An 11,788-nucleotide genomic window follows, 5' to 3' on the forward strand; every position below is an offset into this window, starting at 1 on the left:
GCAGGTGGAAATCGCTGAATTTATGAGCTCCACTTAGGGATGGGCACGTGAGCAGTGGTATTCGACACGATCGAATGAAATACATAGGATTTAATTGCTTTTTCGGGCCTTTCGTGCTAAACTCGTGAGACGACACAGAAAACAACGTGGTTGCTCATCTCTTGTTTATGTTTTGGCCTCCAAGGGCAACCATCTTGGAAAGGCAGCCATCTTGAAATAAAAACACAGGCTCCCAGAAAATAGTTGCTTGCTACATTTTCTGTTCGCCTGGTACTGAAATCCCAAAATGACCACTTTGACTGAGAAAAATAGTTTTTTCTGATCAAAATTTCAACGCATTTTAACTAGCTGATGCCTTTAAAATACCAGGCGAACAGAATCGAGTAGTAGGTGGAAATCGTTAAATTTATGAGCTCCACTTAGGGATGTCCACGTGAGTACTGTTTTTCGACACGATCGAATAAATTACATGGGACTTAAATATTATTTCGTTCCTGTCGTGCTAAAGTTGGGACACGACACAGAAAACAACGTGGTTCCTCATCTCTTGTTTATGTTTTGGTGTGCAATGGCAACCATCTTGAAAAATCAGCCATCTTGAAATTTATGAGCTCCACTTAGGGATGACCACGTGAGTACTGTTTTTCGACACGTCCGAAGAAATTACATGGGACCTTAATATTATTTCGTGATTATCGTGCTAAACTCGTGAGACGACACAGAAATCAACGTGGTTGCTCATCTCTTGTTTATGTTTTGGGCTCCAGACTAACGGTTTCCATCCAGTGACAGAGGCAACCATCTTGAAGGCGGCCATCTTGAAAAAAAACACAGGCTCCCAGAAAACAGATGTTTACTTGCTACCTTTTCTGTTCGCCTGGTAACTGAGTTGAAAAATGTACAAATTGGACGGCGGAACAAGCATTTTTTGAACGAAATTCATGTTTTAAACAATATCATGTAAGTGGCGCCGCCACAAGACCACAAATACGACGTTGTTATCCAATTACAAATATTTAACAGCTCACTTACATAGGTCCCGGGAAAATATGCGAAAAGATGAGGGAAGATTTCACATAAACCATTTGGGATATTTATTGGACAGCCATTAAAACAAAGCTTTAAAATTAAATACAGTTAAACTGTACGAAAAAGCTGCTGCTTAATTAACTACAAAAAGTTCTGATATATAAATGCAGGTTAACAAAAAAAATGGTAGCTAAGCGGGAAAGCCAGCCATGTGCGCCAGGAGCTTAAAGTAATCGAGGAGCCGCTCAGAGCAGCTTACCTCCTATAAATGCACATTTCGGGGATGGGCGGCGGCACATGGCACGTGCTTCAGAACAAAACAGATTGTCGTAAAAAATTCACAAAATTAAATATGTCTAGATAAATGCATGGGATACAGACTTATCCGTGGGAGTTAGGGTCTTGGAGTTGCTGACAGTCTAGAGCAGCAGGAAAAGTGCCGGCTGCTCAAGATACTGCTTCCAGACATTCGAGAAACTGGCCATTGTAACACCGTCAATGACGCGATGGTCGGCGGACCAGCTAACACTCATCACGTACGCCTTGACCACTTCATCTTTGTCATTGAAACGCGGCACCGCCTTAGTCCTTCCCATCGCTCCAATGGCCACCTGGGGTGCCATGATGCAAGGGTGCGTGTAAGTACCACCAATCTGAAAAATGTATTCGATAATAATCATAATTACCACTTAATAAATAAATTATACTCACAACTCCGATGTTAGAAAGCGAGAAAGTGCCATCGGCAAAGTCTGATGGGGACAGAGTGCCAGTGCGTCCACGCTCCACGAGGGCATTCAGGTCTTTGGCTATCTCAATGATATTCTTCGCCTGACAATTCTTGATATTTGGCACAACCAGACCCTGTGGTGTATCAATGGCAACGCTAATGTTGTGGGCACCCTTAAAGATCAGAGACTCGCTGGCCAAATCCAGCGAGCTGTTGACAATAGGATACTTGGACAGGGCTACGCTGGCTGCCTTAATGCAGAACGGCATGAACGTAAGCTTGGGAACACCATTTTCCTTGGCCACCGCCTGCAATTGGTTGCGGAATTGCACCAACTGGGTCATGTCGATCTCGTCGCTGTACGCAAAATGAGGGATTTTCTATGGAGAAAGGAGCCAATAGTTATTTAAACCCAATGCATTAGCTTAAGAATTACTTACCAGAGATTCCGTCATCGATTTGAGCATGGCCTTCCTTACTCCCTTAAGCACCTCTACACGATCAGCTGGGACTGAAACAGGAGCTGCTGAGCAGGGGGCAGAAGAAGCTGCTGGCTTTTTGTCAACTAGTGTGGGATGTGGCACATTCGTACCGGGAGGCACATGTCCCAGAAACTCTAGGACATCACCTTTCAGTACACGACCATTTTTGCCCGTTGCCGGCACCTTGGCCAGATCCAACTGATGTTCCTTGGCCAGGCGACGGACAGAGGGTGTGGCGAGTGTAATCAGACGAGCGCCAGTTGGCGTGGCGCCTGCACCAGTTGACTTTTCCTGCTCCGATTCGCTGGAAGAGCTCTCGGAGGACGTGGTGGAGGAATCGTCCGCATCATCGCCCTCCTCATCCAGCACATCGAAATCCACAAGAGGACGTCCAACCAACGCAATCTCATCGATCTTGTGGTGAATCTTGGTTATCTTACCATCATAGCGACTTGTGATAGTCACCGATGCCTTGTCAGATTGCACCTCGCAGAGATTGTCAAACTGTTCGACAGTGTCCCCCACTTTCACGAACCACTCCTTGACGGTTACCTCGCGGATGCCCTCACCAATGTCACTGAGATGGAAGGAGATCTTCTTGTCCAGAACGGAGCTCACATGCAGGCAACGATTTAACTAAAAGGTAAATAGGATTTTGATATTAGATTTTAAGTTACAAATCTCTTATTTCAAACTATTTCGTACTTTAAAAGCTCTTTCTTTTAAATCTTTTATGGTATTGAAAAGCATTCTTTTTAAACATTAAGAACCACAAGAAGCTAATCATGGTTCAGTTTTACTAATATGTAAATATGAAGCAAATTGTTCCACAATTTGTGTTTAACATATAACCATTAATCTTCAACACTTTTTTTTCTGTGTAACGAAAACAAATTACTCCGATTAAAAAGGCGCAGAAGTATGTATTTCCTTCTCGCTCACACTCGCCCAGGGTGTTTGTGCGATTACATAACGGCGGTGTTGTTTTTCTTTTCTGCCATAGATTGGCGGGAGTTTTTTGGAATTTACTTACTGTCGCCTGGCGGGAAATGCAGTTCCTGAGCAGCCAACATGTAGCGCCATTTCGGAGGAGGTGTGTTGCCATTTATCGGGACTTTGGGGCGCGGAAATGCACGGGATATAGACACTGATCGGTACGGATCGTGGGGTTTAGCCTCATGCGATCGAGCAGGTGTGTGTGTTTGCCAAAACATATGATTCTGGCTGGAGGCGGACCAGAACCATAACTATCGATACAGCTGCAAGATCGGTTTTCAAATTATTGGTAAAATATTCTTTTAGTTTGATTATATGTTTTTATAATATTTCTTTATTATTTTTGTATTGCATGTTAATAGAAAAAGGCATAATAATCATACTAAATAATCGCTGAAACTATCGCTTTGGACTTCCACCACCAGGGATCCAGCTGATCGCAAACAGCATGTGCTTGTTTGTATTTACCAACACTGCAATCAACAACGTGAAAGAACAACAGCAGTGTAAAAATGGTAAGTGCCCAATAAATAATGCGTAATTTTATAGTTAAACTATATTTTTTGCTCTATTAAAATGCAGACAAATCTACGCAAGGAGCTGGAGAAATGCAAGCACCCCAACAGCCGGAAAACCAAGGCGCTGGGCAAAAAAGCACGCCGCCAGAACAACAAGCACAAAGTTCGTTTGGGTCATGCTATCAAAAGTAACATTACGGGGGAGAAGTTAAGTTGGTTTCTGGGACAAATCGATGAGGAACGCACCGAACCGCTGAGTCCACAGGAGCTGGAGGATCTGATTGAGCTCTATTTCACCCGATTCGACGAGGAACTGGAACAGATCAACCTAAAGCAATCGATTGGAAAACATAGAGCTAATCAGCATGCCGCCCGCAAGGATGTGATCACCATGACCCTAGAAAAGGAGCGCAACGAGTTCCGAAGTGGCGGCCTGGAGCTGATGAACCTCTGCGATCCGCTGAAGCTAAAAATGCTTCGCGATTGGGACGGCAGTGCGTTAAGTGTCCAGCACCTGAAACTCGACTTGGTCTCCTACAACATGCTGCAGCGTCTTAAGGAGCAGCCCCAGAATAAGGAAACAACCAGCGAGAAAATGGAGTCGTAAAATAAATATAAAATATAAATATATTATCGTTTGTTGACATTTGCATTTGGCTATTGTGCAACACTACCGGCTGTCGGTGGGCCACAGCTGGTCTGCAACATAAAATTCTTTTTGTCAGGGCTGTCACGTGTCGTGGAAATGCCCACCATCGATGATAATTTGGCAATATATAATATTTTATAAACAGTAAAATCCCCCAACTATAATTTTATTGCGGCATATTTCAAATTTGGAACCAATACAACAGCTATATTTTTGCTACCAAGGTTTAACGATAGATTTTACCGATAGCTACCCCCCAGCAACCATCTCACAACTTGTCAGTCCTTTGACAACCCTGTTAAGTGAACTTGAATTTAGTTATTTTGGTGTGCTGTGCGCCGATAAACTGAATTGTGGTGAAATATCCATCTCGAAACGTGAGTTTTATTATATAAACAAAACTTGAGGCATTCAGTAACAGAACTCCTGAACTCGCAGCAGTTATCGACTAAAAACCAATTGAATAATGGGAAACAACGTATCGCAGGGAGTCTCTGCTCCAAGTGTTTCGGCTGCCCAGCCGGTGACCACTGCATCCTCAACTGGAGCAGCCGGTGAGAAGCCCAAGTGCAAGGCCTGTTGTGCTTGCCCTGAGACCAAGAGGGCACGTGACGCTTGGTGAGTATGCACCCCGCATCAAATGACGCAACAACACGCCTAATAAATGTTTTCTTATCCAATTTCCATACCTAATCTACTCCAGCATTGTGGAGAACGGCGAGGAGAACTGCTCGGCGTTGATCGAGGCGCATAAGAAGTGCATGCGCGATGCCGGCTTCAATATCTAAACAGCATGGAATGATAGGACTAGGCTTATAGGAAACTTCTAGTCCTCCAGACCCCCAGTGCCACTCCCCGGATACCCAAAATCATCCACTGTTTGTTTTTGTTGCATCTCAAGCTAATTATAGAACTAAATTAACTGAAAGCCAAACGGTTTGTAATTTTCTTATTCGAGGATGGTGCTGAGTTCTTTTAGAAACTAATCCAAATTGGCAATAACTTTAAAAACGAGGTATATAAGCATGTCATTGAAAAGTTATGTTGTTTACCATATAAAGGTATACTTCAATGTTGAATTTCAAGCTAATTATAGAACTAATATTAACTAGTTTCACAAATATCTTTCTAAGTAGACCATTTAATTGGCAATGACATTGCAAAATATATTATTATTTTTAAATAAGAAATAGCTCAACCGCTTCAATGTTATACATCGCTTGTTTTGACCTCTGATACTCTCATTTATAATTTTATCTCATCTCCTAAAACGTAAAAACATATTAAAAACAGAATATAAGTCTTAAAACCAAACCAAACTATAAAAAAACATGACATTTATGGGTTAAGCCAATAGGGATTAGTATTTATTTAGACATAAGTAAGGGTGCGTAGGGCGACTACAGCGGCCATGTAGAAGGTGATCAGAAGCATGGTAGCGAATGCCAGAATTCTTGAAGGCTGCGGCACAGGATAAACAGCATAGACCAGAGTGTGAATGATTCTAGCCAATGAGGCTACTCGAAACAGGTTGCAGGCCACAGCGGGATTGGGATTCGTACTAATATAAATCAAGGACATAATGAAGTACGGTAAAATGTTCTCCATGTCATTGCGATGGGCTCTGAAAGGTAAAGAAAAATATATGTCAGGAAAGTACTAAGAATAAGATCTCCACAACATACAGTTGAACTTCTCTAACTCATGATTTACCGAAGTTCAAGTACATATTTTATAATACAGCTTTTATTTTTTATAGCTTTTAATTTAATATTTGAATTTGCTACTGTGCTACAAAAGTATATCTTTTAGAAGAACTCACCTTCTTACTCGCTCCACATGCGGATCATCAAATTGCACTTCAAGGTTCTTAAAGAACAGATCCTCCTGGTTGGGAAAGATCTATAAAAGCGAAAACAAACATTTTTAGAACCCGGACAAACAGGTTAAACGAATTAATCTAATGTGATCGTGATGACTTGTGGGTTTGTTTGTGATTACCTTGCGCCGAAGTGCCAGCGGCACGAATGCCAGCAACTGCGAATGGAATCGTGGAATGATGACCTTTGAGCAAGTGCAGCGACATAAAGAATTATAAGCCTACCTTATACCGGAAACGCTGCACCGCCGTTAGCAACGACATTAGCAGCATTTTCACCACCAGTACGGTGGCCCAAAAAAGATAGCAGCAAAAGACAGGATTCTCCAGGTTAAACATATCGCCGGGCGATGTCATCATCTTGCTGGAATTACTGGCTGTGGCCGACATGGCGTATGAGGTATGTGCGTTCGCTTTGAGCCAACTTCGACAAATGATTAAATGAGCCGCACTCAGCTCATTGTGGAGATCATAGACATGCGACCAAACTGGTTACGAATTGCGTCGAACCGAATCTAAGGTGCTGTGCAGCATTGGGACAGGTAATATCTCTATTTTACCCAAGTGGTTTAGCTTAACTCAACTCTTAGGTGAGGTACACTATTATATCAATTGATTTCTTATATGTATACAAAAAAAAGTATGAATTTTAAATCTCAATTAACATATTAGAAAATTAGTATTATTTTGTAGTATCCAACTTTGATTACATTTCTACTTTACCAAACAATTATGACTGAAAATGAACTTTAAAAGTCCGATTCTTAAGATTAGTACTTAATCTAAATTTTTCAAGTTAAAAAAAAAGTTTTTGCTACATCCTAAGCTAATCTTTTATCTAACAAACTGTGCTGAATCTAAGATATATTTGATATTAAAGTATTTGTGTTGATGACTACTACGTTGTCAAGAGCCAATCAAGAGCCTATGGCTTTATAAAAACGATCCTTAGTGATCCTTAGATCCTCATATTTAAGTTTTTTTAAACCAAAATCTCTAACTTTTTACCAAAAATAAGTGCGTACCTAAATCTGTACCTAGACACTTGACATCACTGGTGCTGTTTAGTATTAAGTTGGCTAAGTGAGGGTCACCAGTTGGTCTAAATGTATTTAATGCAGCAGATGAGTATGTAGCCCGCCTCAAAGCAAGTGATGGCGAAGGTGGTGAAGAAGGCCAAAGCTCTTGCGGGTTGCGGAACTGGGATTACAGCGTAGACCAATGTATGCAGAAGCCGGGCACTTGCTCCGATGCGGATGAGCAGACGGGCGGTAAGGGGATTTGGTCCGCTGGCCACATAGACTAGCGACATAATAAGAAAGGGTAAAACATTCTCCAGGTCGTTGCGATGGGCCCTGCAAAAAGGGTATTTTAATAAATTTACATATTCTACAAAGCCTTAAATTTAAATAACGTATTTTCAAACTTTTTTTCAGGATTGGATTTCCAAAAACCCTTCTCACTCACCGTCGCACTCGCTCTACGTTGGGATCTCCGAATCTAACCTCAGTGCTCCGGCTTAAGCGCAAATCCTCTGGATTGGCATAGGTTTTGGTCTTCATTCGCTGACGAGCAGTTAGTAGCGACATGATCAGCATTTTGAACACCAATAGACTTGTCCAAAACATATAGCAGCCCATCACAGGATTAGATTTGCTTAGGAGCACCAGCTTAAAAGCGGCTTCAGTGGGCGTGGCATCATTCAGTCCGTTTTCCATGTTTAAAGTTCCTTTTTCGTTGGCGGTTCACTGGTGACTGTGTGACCTTTGAGGCCAATTGGTGGAGGAGGCACAACAGGTGGTGCGGTTCCCTCAACTGACCTTATTTCCACTTTATAATTACTCAATAATTTAAACATTTCCCTTTATCCCCGTTTTTTGCGGCATTTCTAGACGATTTTAAGTGCCGAACAAATAACGAGTAATTCATAAGAAATAAAACGCTTTCTTAGGCCTCCAAAAATCAATGCATATAGGGTATACAGTTGAAAGTCGATTTGAAGTATTATCTTTTAATAAGTCCTTTGAATATTGAACGTCTATTTTGGCATGTTAATCAGTTAATGATATTAAATATCTAAAGAAATATGAGGAATTATGAAAAATAAGGTTTTCTACCCAACCTATAAACTATAAATTTATTCATTTTGAACTTTCAAAACAAATCAATTTTAAAAAAACCCCTTTCAAGTCTCCCCAAATAAATATCTACATGGAAATTACAAAAGCTTACAAAGCGACACCTATTACTGGCTTTTCAATCACTTAAACAAAGCAAAGCCATCTATATTTCAAATAATCTCGGATAACAGCTCTTAAAACATCTTCAGTGAGTTTATTTTTAAAGAGTTTTATTTTTGCTTTATCTTGCATTTATCAATTCTAAGGAAATTATATTAATATCAATTAATTCAATTTACCTTTAATTCAAGTACATATTTACTTAGCTCATTTGGAATTAAATACCAATTTAATATGTGAAAGAAAATGATCACCAATGCGAAGACAAGGCCGGTGGAAAGGAAGCAGACAGATAGGGAAAAAGAAAGAGAGCGAATATTTCACGCTTTCAATGCGTGGGGGCAACTATATTATCACTATCAGCTTTTGTGTACAAAAACCACAGAAATCATTAAAATTTATATATATACAAAATACCCATGTGCGTATGCTTGTATATATAGTGCATAGTCTTTAGTTTGTCAGCGTCTTTCAGCCAGACGAAAATGAATTGAAACGAGGCAATTTGCCGTCTGATTAGATGTCTGCCTCTTAATGGAGACCCACTCAAACTTGGAGCAGGGCTGATGTGAACCTCGATCTGGAGCATAGTCGAATTTCCAGGGGAGCTAAAAATAATTCCGCATACCAAATTTCATAGCGATATATTACTTAGAAGACAAGTTACGCTAGATCAGTCCTTAGTAACTAAGGTAGCTGACTAGGAACATTGTTAAATGAGTTTTGATACATTCTTTTTGTAAACTAAATTTCATAAAGATTACTTATCCAGTAGTCAAGTTTCATAAGATTTGTATACGGAAATTCAAGTTCTTATGAAATATTATGTAAAAAAGAATGTTTATTAACAAATAATATGACATAGGTTTAGTAAATTTGTTGCAATTGCATAAAAGAGAAGCAAATTTTCTTGTTTGGGGCCGTCAAAACAAGTTTGAACCTCTTTGGCACCTCATTCTGCGAAAACACTTATTTATCTACAAGCAATGACGTATTCGTAGGAATTGGTCTTTGGTCGCGTCTAAATTTAGTCAAAGAGTTCTTTTTTGATTCTGGTTTGCCTTCATTACTTATTTATTTAGTTTTTTTTTTCTCTCTTTTTGTTGAGTTTTATAATGAAACACACGCTCCAGAACCGGCATCGAATTTTCTCAGTCGTCATCGGTCGACGACGACATCACGTAAACCGACCAAAGTCCAAACCGCCAGACGACTTTTTGTGGTGTCGTCGTCGTTGTCGTTCTTGTTCCTTCTAGTCTTCTGTGGGTTTTTGCCCCATGACGAATTGGGTTTAATACACGTAGTCGAACATACCAGACATGCCCCAGTACCCCGATTTGCCCCTCTTCTATATAGCTTGCATATTTTTCAAACCATTTGCCTAAGAACTCAGCTAGGGGTATTGTTTATAATTTGGTTCCAATGAGTATTTTATTTCAAAACTCAGTTTGGTTATCTGTAAGCTTAAATGCCATGCTGTATCTGAAGGATTATTTGTAAAGTTGTCAAGTTTCATACGATTCAATGTTTATAGGATTTTTGAGTTAAATATTTATCACAAAAGTATAAACAAAGATTGCTTATTTATAAGCGAAGTTACATGAGACTAGCCCCAAGTGTTCTGGGCTTTTGGGTTTCGAATTCCAAATAACATAATAAACGAATGTTTATAATTCTTACACCCCATCTCTTGGAATCTATGTCTTCTGCCCTATTTCAATGATTCTTTGAAATTTAATCGCCTCTCCAATTGGACTCTCGAGTAATTTGAACCCGTGTGTCACTAGATTGCGATAAGCATGGCGAACTTTGTTTAATAAGTGGCTTAAAGGCTTTATACCTCATAACGACGATAACCGGCGACAATTATAAAACAAAGGCATTAAATGAATGAGCAGAGCAGAGAAATAAAAAAAAGTATTCAAAGCGCCCTTATCAGCAGAGTACAATCCATCTAGAAAGCAATGCGAAAAAAAAAGGAAATAAAAACTTAATATAATCAGCAAGCGACTCATTCGCCTTTCACATGCATATATAGAAAAACTCACTCACGCTGCTGTTTCAAAGTCCGTCTATATGTCATCGTTACCTGAATGTTTCCTCTTTCTATATATAGATCATGCCTAGGCCTCTCAAATTGGGGGCTAGATGCCCGTGGTTACAATCTGTCCAAAATCCAATGGAATTCTAGGCTCAACCGTTCGGGAAAATACCCACAGACGGACACTCTTTGGGTCCCGATAACGCACGACACAATATGTATGTATATATATATATATATATTTATATATATACATATGTGAACTGGGGCCTTCTGTACGTATAGTATACGGTCTGGGGCTTGTCTACATGAGGCCTACTGTTAATCGCCTCTACGTGTAGCTCTTAAGCGGATTTTAAAATTTAAAATCAAATTTAAAATCTGATGCAATCAATGATCGTATGATTCAGCCATTACCTATCTATCTATCAAAATAATACATGACTAGGTTGCTTTTAAGAAGTACACATCACTCGAATTTGTACCTTGCTCGAGCCTTATGATTTCCAACTGGTTATTTCAAAATGGCAAAAGGTTACTTTACCACAAAATAGTCGTATGATTTAAAACCTATCTCGACCTACAGTTCTCACCTTGTCCAAGTCCTATATTTCTTAACTGCTTATCGTCAAAGAAATTGCTTTCATAATAAATCTAACAATATTTACTCGATTTTCTAATAATCATTGTTATCTGCTAACGAAATCGGTTTACCAAACGTGGTTGAAGTGATTTCCTCTTTTTAATGTAACGCCGAGATACCACCATTACAAAGTCCACATAAAACTATAAATAAAATGGTGGGAATCGGTTACATTGGTTTATTTACCGGCTATATCGGCAATTGGTACCTGGCCAGACCATGTGGCGATAAGCACGACACCTGATCTTGGTTACAACATAAGCAAAAGTTGTGACGACAGTCCCGGACTTTGGATTACCGTCTACTGAGCGGTTGGTAACCTTCTCAACTTAAGGGCCTGGTTAATATGCGCATTTATGGTCGAGGCGATATAGTCAGTCTGGGTAAATCTTATCAGATAGACATATGTAATTACCTTATAAAGCGCATAATTGACCGAGGCCATTAACCCTTTTTGGTATTTTGGATTCCAGGTGATCTGGAAGGTTTTGAAAGAGGTTTGTGTGGTGCTTTCGGGATCATACATATATCTAAAGGATGGTCTAATTCCTTTCGGTGTTAGAAAAATACTATTACTTTTT

The 11,788-nt window shown here is 39.9% G+C and overlaps 5 protein-coding genes across 7 annotated transcripts; 2 read left to right on the top strand and 3 right to left on the bottom strand.

Moving 5' to 3' along the window:
• Window positions 1–1,070: 1,070 nt before the first annotated feature.
• LOC108110077 (lipoamide acyltransferase component of branched-chain alpha-keto acid dehydrogenase complex, mitochondrial) lies at window positions 1,071–3,463 on the bottom strand. Its single transcript, XM_017218965.2, has 4 exons — window positions 3,275–3,463; window positions 2,200–2,877; window positions 1,741–2,139; window positions 1,071–1,682 (listed from the first exon to the last, which is right to left on the bottom strand). The coding sequence occupies exons 1-4, from the start codon at window positions 3,344–3,346 to the stop codon at window positions 1,449–1,451; spliced, it is 1,383 nt and encodes a 460-aa protein (XP_017074454.1). The 5' UTR covers window positions 3,347–3,463; the 3' UTR covers window positions 1,071–1,448.
• A 190-nt stretch (window positions 3,464–3,653) lies between these two features.
• On the top strand, window positions 3,654–4,385 carry LOC108110078 (translation machinery-associated protein 16 homolog). Its single transcript, XM_017218966.2, has 2 exons — window positions 3,654–3,752; window positions 3,820–4,385. The coding sequence occupies exons 1-2, from the start codon at window positions 3,750–3,752 to the stop codon at window positions 4,360–4,362; spliced, it is 546 nt and encodes a 181-aa protein (XP_017074455.1). The 5' UTR covers window positions 3,654–3,749; the 3' UTR covers window positions 4,363–4,385.
• A 275-nt stretch (window positions 4,386–4,660) lies between these two features.
• On the top strand, window positions 4,661–5,332 carry LOC108110082 (cytochrome c oxidase copper chaperone). 2 transcript variants are annotated; one of them, XM_017218971.2, is made up of 3 exons: window positions 4,661–4,781; window positions 4,846–5,022; window positions 5,108–5,332. In XM_017218971.2, the coding sequence occupies exons 2-3, from the start codon at window positions 4,871–4,873 to the stop codon at window positions 5,190–5,192; spliced, it is 237 nt and encodes a 78-aa protein (XP_017074460.1). In that variant the 5' UTR covers window positions 4,661–4,781; window positions 4,846–4,870; the 3' UTR covers window positions 5,193–5,332. The 2 variants fall into 2 exon arrangements, with proteins under 2 accessions (XP_017074460.1, XP_017074459.1); XM_017218970.2 differs by having other exon boundaries at window positions 4,672–4,781; window positions 4,843–5,022.
• Window positions 5,333–5,741: 409 nt separating this feature from the next.
• LOC108110079 (microsomal glutathione S-transferase 1) lies at window positions 5,742–6,673 on the bottom strand. 2 transcript variants are annotated; one of them, XM_017218967.2, is made up of 4 exons: window positions 6,509–6,673; window positions 6,406–6,441; window positions 6,227–6,306; window positions 5,742–6,028 (listed from the first exon to the last, which is right to left on the bottom strand). In XM_017218967.2, the coding sequence occupies exons 1-4, from the start codon at window positions 6,671–6,673 to the stop codon at window positions 5,776–5,778; spliced, it is 534 nt and encodes a 177-aa protein (XP_017074456.1). In that variant the 3' UTR covers window positions 5,742–5,775. The 2 variants fall into 2 exon arrangements, with proteins under 2 accessions (XP_017074456.1, XP_017074457.1); XM_017218968.2 differs by lacking the exon at window positions 6,406–6,441.
• A 701-nt stretch (window positions 6,674–7,374) lies between these two features.
• Window positions 7,375–8,393, bottom strand: LOC108110081 (microsomal glutathione S-transferase 1). The gene is made up of 2 exons (XM_017218969.2): window positions 7,751–8,393; window positions 7,375–7,638 (listed from the first exon to the last, which is right to left on the bottom strand). The coding sequence occupies exons 1-2, from the start codon at window positions 7,999–8,001 to the stop codon at window positions 7,386–7,388; spliced, it is 504 nt and encodes a 167-aa protein (XP_017074458.1). The 5' UTR covers window positions 8,002–8,393; the 3' UTR covers window positions 7,375–7,385.
• Between the last annotated feature and the right edge of the window lie 3,395 nt (window positions 8,394–11,788).

Source organism: Drosophila eugracilis, unplaced genomic scaffold (genome assembly GCF_018153835.1).
Source record: "Drosophila eugracilis isolate 14026-0451.02 unplaced genomic scaffold, ASM1815383v1 contig_1858, whole genome shotgun sequence".
NCBI lineage: Eukaryota > Metazoa > Arthropoda > Insecta > Diptera > Drosophilidae > Drosophila > Drosophila eugracilis.

What these genes read in the sequence shown, in the direction of transcription:
- LOC108110077 (XM_017218965.2), bottom strand. Translation starts at nt 3,346, where the DNA reads ATGGCAACACACCTCCTCCGAAATGGCGCTACATGTTGGCTGCTCAGG. An exon ending in AATCGATGACGGAATCTCTG is followed by an intron (nt 2,140 to 2,199) that starts GTAAGTAATTCT and finishes CTTTCTCCATAG; the next exon opens with AAAATCCCTCATTTTGCGTA. An exon ending in CGCTTTCTAACATCGGAGTT is followed by an intron (nt 1,683 to 1,740) that starts GTGAGTATAATT and finishes TACATTTTTCAG; the next exon opens with ATTGGTGGTACTTACACGCA.
- LOC108110082 (XM_017218971.2), top strand. Translation starts at nt 4,871, where the DNA reads ATGGGAAACAACGTATCGCAGGGAGTCTCTGCTCCAAGTGTTTCGGCT. An exon ending in AAGAGGGCACGTGACGCTTG is followed by an intron (nt 5,023 to 5,107) that starts GTGAGTATGCAC and finishes AATCTACTCCAG; the next exon opens with CATTGTGGAGAACGGCGAGG.
- LOC108110079 (XM_017218967.2), bottom strand. Translation starts at nt 6,673, where the DNA reads ATGTCGGCCACAGCCAGTAATTCCAGCAAGATGATGACATCGCCCGGC. An exon ending in CGCTGGCACTTCGGCGCAAG is followed by an intron (nt 6,307 to 6,405) that starts GTAATCACAAAC and finishes TCGCTTTTATAG; the next exon opens with ATCTTTCCCAACCAGGAGGA. An exon ending in CATGTGGAGCGAGTAAGAAG is followed by an intron (nt 6,029 to 6,226) that starts GTGAGTTCTTCT and finishes TTTACCTTTCAG; the next exon opens with AGCCCATCGCAATGACATGG.
- LOC108110081 (XM_017218969.2), bottom strand. Translation starts at nt 8,001, where the DNA reads ATGGAAAACGGACTGAATGATGCCACGCCCACTGAAGCCGCTTTTAAG. An exon ending in AACGTAGAGCGAGTGCGACG is followed by an intron (nt 7,639 to 7,750) that starts GTGAGTGAGAAG and finishes CCCTTTTTGCAG; the next exon opens with GGCCCATCGCAACGACCTGG.